We start from the raw sequence: 7,640 nt of genomic DNA on the forward strand, positions 1-7,640 counted from the left end.
AAGATGTATCATTGTTAAATCCATTTCTCTTTATTCGCAATTAGACAATTTACAGTACAGCTGAGGATCTTTATGAATAAGCTGTTAACCCTTAGCCTTGGAAGGCAAAGTAAACAAAGAAATTCTTTTATACAAATAAATTACAGTTTAAGAGAATGTCTCATAACAGTGATAAACGTGTGTGGCTGAACCCTGACAAGTGAAAAAATATATTTTACACAGGCACTTTTTTCATTACCAGTAGCTTTCAAGTTAGTTATATTGGGAAATAATTAAAGTGTAAGGTCTGAGGTCTGTCGTGGTCCAACAGCATTCAGCGGCCACATGCATTTTGGCAAGAGTGCAAACTGCTTTTTGCAAAATATATGTAGTACCAAGCACAATCTTTTAGCACATACACATGAAATCAAATCATATAACACATCAATTTTGGGACAGTAAGACGTGGAGAAAAAAAAAAAAGGAATGTGGCTTATAAAAAGCAACAGCCTCTAAAAACATCTGTCAGGAAGTTGCTGAAGAGAACCAAAGAAAAGCATCCATACAGGTCCAGACATACAAGCAATATGGCAGAGAGTCTCCTCTGGCTTCATTAGGCACTGAAAGACATTGAAGTGCATCTTTGAATAAATGCTTCACTCTGACTGAGGGACTGATATCGCTGGACCTTTGGGGTCATCAAAGCGATCCATAGTGTTTAGCTGCATTATCATATGCAAGCCATACACAAAAATTAGCAGCATGAGCAGTGAGGTGATGAGGCCCATCCAAATCCCAGCGGTAAAGAATCCTGCACAGTCGCTGGCATAGGAGAAGTTTGTCGAATTAGACAAACCAAAACCCTGAATCTGAACAGAAAAAAGAAAACATGCATTAATTATTAAAATCCCAAATTTCTTTAAACTATCCATCAAAATGAGCACTTGAGGCATTGCTGCAAGAATAGCAGGCTAGAAAACCGCTGTACCTGGAAGTCAATGAAATTCAGCCTCCACTGAGATGTGTTTTGGTTGGATGGAATCAGCAGGGCATCTCGGAAGCTGCTGACAGACTGGCAGCGGAAGGAATACTCTGCGGGGGCATAGATCCCACGACTCCCAATAAAAGACCCAGTTTGACCAGTTTGATGCACCTGCAACTGCACAGAGTCCAGGGTGAACCAGTTCCGAGCAGAAACTGGATAGAACCGCTGACTCATTGCAAAACTGCCGATAAGCAGAAGAAAAAAGAAAGTTACTCACATACCTACTGAGAAACATTTAATTAATTTCAACAAATGAAAACCTGGGTATTATCAAATATGACCAAAATATTACCAAATATTTGGAAGCGTTGAGGGGGCAGTTTGAAACAGTACTAACAGCATTAGTACAACATTCTGACAATTATACAAGTTTTTTTTTTTTTTTTACCACAAATTATGTGGAAAATATCAGTAATTTCCATTTATGATATATTATATCTGATATGAATCAACAACCAGAAGTCTTAAGTTGCAGCTTAACAGACAAACTAGGTGTCAAGGATGTTAGTTACCCTGGCTTTCTTCAGACCACACAATGACCATCTAGAATGACTACTTGATGAAACCTTGATAATAAAAGCTTCTAAACTGTCTAATTTCGATTTATTGGGATTATTAAAGTATTACTGAACCTAACTGGATTGAATGAAGTACTGTGCAAAAGTTAGCCCATCTTTTATTTGTAGTTTGCAAGAAAAATCTGAAAAAGGAGCAGCAATTAAAAACTAAATATGTGCAAACAGATATAGTTTTACAATGTATGAGGCAAAAATCAGATCTGTCCAATGAGCTTTAAAGTTAATATTATATACCAGAGGCTTATTCTTCTATACAGCTCTAAATAGTTACTTTTAGAAAGGATTATTTTCTGAATACTTCTTTTCCTGGTCTTCTATGCCTCTAAGAGGACATTTAAATGTTCTACCAGCTAACTGAGTTTTGCTACTCTGTAAAAAAAAAAAAAAAACACAAAACAAAACAAAAAACAAGCAATACTATTAATTAACATAACATAAAGACTTTGGGAAGGACTGTCTTTTAACATTTTTTTTTTTTCCCTAGGGTAACCTTCGCTGCACTAGCAGTGTATTTGGTATCATTGTCATAATGAATTGCAGAACAGATACTCTTCTGAAATTTTTCAGATTGTATTTTCTAACAGAATATAATCTGACAGTATTTCTCGACCTTTATAATTCTAACATTGATATGGAGATAAAGTAGTCTGAAACCATGATGCAGCCTCTGCTTTGTTTGGCAGAGGTCTGCAGACTGTGAATATCCTCTCTGACCTTCCACTTCAACTCATTAACCAACGTCTGCTTCGTCTCTGCTTGCTTAGCTGTGACACATTTTTGTATATTTGACTTTAGAAAATTAAACATATGTTTAGTAACAAACTGTTTGGAACATGCTGCTAACAACGCCCCATTAGTTAGATAGCTTTAGATTACATTACTGTGTATAAAACCAAACATAAAAACCCATTCAAAAGATTATAAGACAGGAAAACAAAATAACAAAAAGTAACAGAAGGGTCAAGACTTTTGCTAAACACTGGATGATTAAAATGTCTAAAAAGCTTCTTTATATATTATTGCCTTACCTCAGAGTGTAATTCACAAAGTTAAGCACAAGCCTGAGGTGGGGAAAAAGTAATATATTTAAATAACTTTTTATTCATAATAACAAACTAATCAGCTGTAAACGTAAAAAAATAAGCTGTCTTACATCGAATTGGTGCTGTTACACATGGATCCTGATAATGTTGGACTTTGCGCAGCAAGATCAATCCACTCTGAAGAACTTTTAAGGCTGATTAAGAGACTCTGAGCCCACAGCATAATGCAGGGACCCCCTGACACATTATATATTATAGGCGGCCTAACAACAGCTCCAGGGGCTTGTAACAAGGTCCGGCCCACTTGCTGGTTTAACAAAGATGACCTTGAAATCACCTGTAAATCAGAACAAGGTTTAGTGAATACCTTCTACTCAAAACACAGCATTTCCAAACAGCCTTTTCTGCTTACTGTACTGACAGTTCTGAGATCTTACTTGGGATGGCTGGAGCCCTGTGTATATTGCAGTGTATGAAACATCTTTGGCCTTCAGGAAACTCAGAACCTTTCCCATGACCTCATCTGTTGACAAATACATTTGAGCTATATCTATTATACTGAAATCAGTCCACAATTCTGCACCTGATCACACTGACATCAAACATTTTTTGTTCAAAGTTTTATACCTACCATTGCCAGAGAGGACCTCCTTGCAAGACTTGAGTGAGCTGCAAAACAATAGAGAAGATGTTAATGTCTCTGAGTCAGAATATAGAACTGATTATAATTAGAAATTCACAAAAAAGTCTCACCCGCTACAATAAGGCAGATTGATGAGCAGTAAATTGCTAACAGATGTGTTGAGGCTCAGGTGAGACAGAGTGTCTGCATCTACAAGCAGGGGGGAAGCACCAAGCTTCTCCTGCACCAGACTGGGAATGGCAGACTCTCCGGTCCACTCCAATGCAGGAAAGGTCATTGACGAGGAAGAGGACTGGAGTGCCGCCTGAACAAAAGTGATAGGCAAGAGGTTTTATTTATTTTAATATTTAGCAGGTTATTAACCTGCTCATAATTGACGCACCAAATAAACCTACCTCAAGGTTCCTAAAGGCACTTTCCTGCTTGTTTCCAAACACTCCACCAAACAGGGTGAAGTCATCTTTGCTTAACTGAACATAAAAATAATTATATTAAGTAAAAAGAAAAAATTAAAGTAAAAAATCAACACAATAACCAAGTTGCTCAAAGAGACATTTCCCCACATGCAAACACCCTGAATAATGGAAGTAGTGAATTTTGCAGAGGGAAGTACTGCAAAAGCTCAGAGTCACGCAGGAATGAGAAGTCTGTCCCAGAATCTCCTGTGAAACTTCTGCTTTTCATCAGGAATCAGTATTACTGCCCCTGCTTGTTTAACATTTACCACTTTGTACCTGTGCAGCTTTGGTCAACTACTGAAGGTACAAAAAAGGTTCTGTCAGTCTGACGTCTCAAGCTGACTATACATCAATTTGTGACTACCAGCAAGACTTTTCACCAGCTTTGATACCTGATCACTTAAAATAATTATCTACTCAAAGTTTACTGCAAGGAAATGTGGTTATGTTGTACCAAGACATAATATCAACCTGCAGGAGATTGCTCTGTTGTTTGGTTTAATCAGGGGTCATTTTCTTTCTAAGAGTGTGCTGGATCACAACCTCAATCAAAATAAATAGGAAGAAAGTAAAGTAAGTAAAGCTTGATTTCTGTAGGACCCTTCAGGACATTAAAATTCTTAAAGAGCCCATGAGCCAACATTGCCTAAAAAACCAAAAGAAATGAATAAAAAGCATATTTATAAAGATGTTTTTTAACTGGCTTTTAAAGGAGACCACAGACCCCACTGAAATATTAAATCATAAAATTATACATAAGTAAATTATACATGACATTAGCTTATTTTGATATCTTATCTCCATAATTCAAAAATAAATACCAATAGAAACAAAATGGATACTCAATAGGTACCAAACTGTCTAAAGGTAAGGAACAGCAGGAGGATGGGGTGAAATGGGGATATAAATTTGTGACGGAGTGAAGTGCGCAAAAGCTAGTTGTGTGTGTGCAATGCACTGACCTTGTCCTGCAGGAACATGAGCACAGTTTGGGGGCCGGAGCTAAAGGCAGGGGTGAGGTAGGCAGCCAGTTCCTCCATGGATGTTATGTGTCCAGCCAGTGGAGAGGCCAGAGGTGGCAAACTTAATAATAACAACGACAGAAGTTAAATGGTAGTTCTTCACTTCAGATGCTCCAAAACATTTAGGACTGTCATCACATTAGTTTGGTTAGTGAAACAGCAGTTTACCTGTTTATCAATAAATTACCAGTTTCCCAGTCAAAACAAGCATGAACAATCAATACATTCTGAATTTAAGTATTTCATTAGTAATTTAGTCTTAGTTGATATCACATTAGAATAAATTCAAAAACCTAAATTAGGCAAGTCCCTATCAGTGAATCTGCAGCAGCCATTTTTGATCCAATCACAAGGGAGGTGATTATGTTACTAACTGAAATGTCCCGTTAAAAAAACAATTTTTATCTATTATTGCACACTGTAGGTTTGAGAAATTCAGATCATAACGTAAACATATACATAATAATATCCGTTACCTTTTTTGCCACCCTGTTAACACCAAATGCAATGGCTTATTGCTGAGTGCAAATTTTTAAGCTGTATTCGATTTACCTGAGGATGGGTCTGTTTGTTAATGTTTTCAAGTAAGCTAAAAAGCCACTGATCTGATAAATGAGCACATGCTGAATTAGCCTGTGACCATAGTTCAGATTTAAACCAAAACATTAAAAAAATAAAAATTAAGTTTCAGCATTCAACAATGATAAAGTTGAAGGCAGGTTATTCTCCATCACTGCTTTGAATCACATTCTACAGTAAAAACGTCGACCTTCATACTGAATTCAGGGATTTTTAATGGGAAAATAAATCAAATTACATTTATTTTACCCATTAAAAAAACAATTCATCAAAGATCATTAGCTGAATGTTTCATGGCAATATTTTAAAAAACAGAACATTGTAATTATGTATATATTCTGATATATTTCTTTGTACATTTGGGTCACAACCTTTCAAATTTTTTTTTTAATGTAAACTAAGGTTCATAAATTGGCCCAAAGTTATATATTTTAAAATGCTGCCTTTTGAATCTAAACTCCAGATCATGGTATAAACTGAAACACACCACTGTACTGTATGTTTAATAACGCCCTCCTGTGACAACTGCTTGTCGAATCAGCTCCTCACAGCTACGTATATTTAAGCTCTGACGTTATAGACAAATCATGAATTACTGTCATTATAGACAAAAGACACGTTTCTTCACTTTTCAGTGTTGTTTTAGAAATGCTGGACGGAAGAAATCGACGTAGCTACAAGTGTTAGCGTTAGCATGACAGGGAGGCTTGACTTCCAAACGACTGCTGCTACCTAAGTTAAAAACAGAAAATTAAATACCTTTTGCTAGACCACATAAGAAGTGGCACCTGAGCCGTGCTGCTCCCTGAAGCCACACAGGCGGCGAAAAACAATATAAAAGTCACCACTGATGCTTTACTAAAGTTCGTCGATTCAGCCATCTTCGTCCTGCTGCTTTTCCGCACCGCTGTGCATCACGTGACCCGAGCCAGCTGACAGTCATGTGCGCAGCTCCAAAGAAAGAACTTCCTGCTTCTTTCATTCAACCGGAGCAGCTCGGTGCTTATTTTCAATACAGGGGCGAGCTGTAGCTCTAACGCTTTTTGTTGTTTTAGTCGAATTTAAAGCCTCAGAACGGTTTTAAATTTCCCAAGATGGTAACGCTGAACATTGCAGCGGCCCCCTTTTCTGTTAAATGTACCTCATGACTTTGTAATGTGTAATACAACACCGGCTACTGTTCTTAATGTGTCTTAAATCCATGTAAAGTGTAACATGTGCATGTAACATCTGTCTAAAGAGTGAGGGTACACCTGGCAGCTCTCCATGGTACTGATACTATCTAAAATTATTACATTTTACCACCACATCCTTTTTGTGTCTATATGTTCAACTTTAGCGATATAAAACAGAGAAATCAGTTAAACTAAATACATGTACAAGTAAAGCAATTTAATGATTTAATCATATTTATACAGGCCAACACGTTTTCAGTGTGCAAAACCAACTCCCATCCACCCAGCTGTGGCGGCGGAGGGATACCACTGCGTGCATCCACGCAGGCAACGCTGCACCTACAACTGAGAAGGAAGGATGGAAAATAAGAAATTAAAACACTTTGGTCCCAGTACAAAATGGTGACCTCTAAGCAGAACTGTTGAACTAAACCTTAAGTTTAAGAAGGGAACATAAAGCGGGGCTTCACTCTGGGTCCATTGTGTTGTTAGATGTGAAAAAAGTACTGGCATAGAAGAGTAGACGCCACATGAGCATCCGGATCGTACGTCAACGTCGCTGCCATATTACGAGTGGCATTTATGGTCCTTTACTTACGAAATAAAGATGTACAAGGTTTTAAGTCAAGCTGCGTGTTTGCCCATTAGTGATACTGTGAGGGAAGCAGCACAAGGCTCTTTTGTTGCACACCTGATAGTAAAGTATAATTTTATTATTATTAATATTAATATTACCCATAGGTACTTAGGATGGATGGATGATGCCAGTAACATTAATAGAAAAGTATATTTACAGTAGGCTAATGTTAATAAATAAAATCCTTTCATGTATAAAAAACAAGATTGGGAGATTTCACATCACCCCTTCTATATTTTTCACAAAACAAAAAGGCGTAATAGTGATCTAATCAACATTATTAGGACTAAAAAGAACATAGCCAATTGTATAGGAAACTAATTTAGAAAAAATAGTTGAAAGGTCAACCTCAGTATTTCCAATTTTCAAGCATGTTTGTAAGGCGAACTCTCCACTCACAATACGGCGACGCGGTGACGTATTGTCTCTGCTCTGGGTCATGGGAAGAAGGGAGAGAAAGGAGGATGCGCACTATTTCCCG

At 37.3% G+C, this 7,640-nt stretch overlaps 1 protein-coding gene across 1 annotated transcript; it reads right to left on the reverse strand.

Annotated features, from left to right (window-relative positions):
* Positions 1-6: 6 nt before the first annotated feature.
* atp6ap1b (ATPase H+ transporting accessory protein 1b) lies at positions 7-6,279 on the reverse strand. Its single transcript, XM_047367349.1, has 10 exons — positions 6,107-6,279; positions 4,709-4,829; positions 3,684-3,758; positions 3,399-3,592; positions 3,277-3,314; positions 3,083-3,168; positions 2,756-2,982; positions 2,631-2,663; positions 968-1,205; positions 7-848 (listed from the first exon to the last, which is right to left on the reverse strand). The coding sequence occupies exons 1-10, from the start codon at positions 6,226-6,228 to the stop codon at positions 636-638; spliced, it is 1,347 nt and encodes a 448-aa protein (XP_047223305.1). The 5' UTR covers positions 6,229-6,279; the 3' UTR covers positions 7-635.
* Positions 6,280-7,640: the final 1,361 nt, after the last annotated feature.

The sequence above is a fragment of the Girardinichthys multiradiatus genome, chromosome 1 (assembly GCF_021462225.1).
Source record: "Girardinichthys multiradiatus isolate DD_20200921_A chromosome 1, DD_fGirMul_XY1, whole genome shotgun sequence".
NCBI lineage: Eukaryota > Metazoa > Chordata > Actinopteri > Cyprinodontiformes > Goodeidae > Girardinichthys > Girardinichthys multiradiatus.

Coding starts and splice junctions, on each gene's coding strand:
- atp6ap1b (XM_047367349.1), bottom strand. CDS start 6,228: ATGGCTGAATCGACGAACTTTAGTAAAGCATCAGTGGTGACTTTTATA. Junction 4,830..6,106: donor CTTATGTGGTCTAGCAAAAG/GTATTTAATTTT, acceptor GTTATTATTAAG/TTTGCCACCTCTGGCCTCTC. Junction 1,206..2,630: donor TTTGTGAATTACACTCTGAG/GTAAGGCAATAA, acceptor GCTTATCGGCAG/TTTTGCAATGAGTCAGCGGT.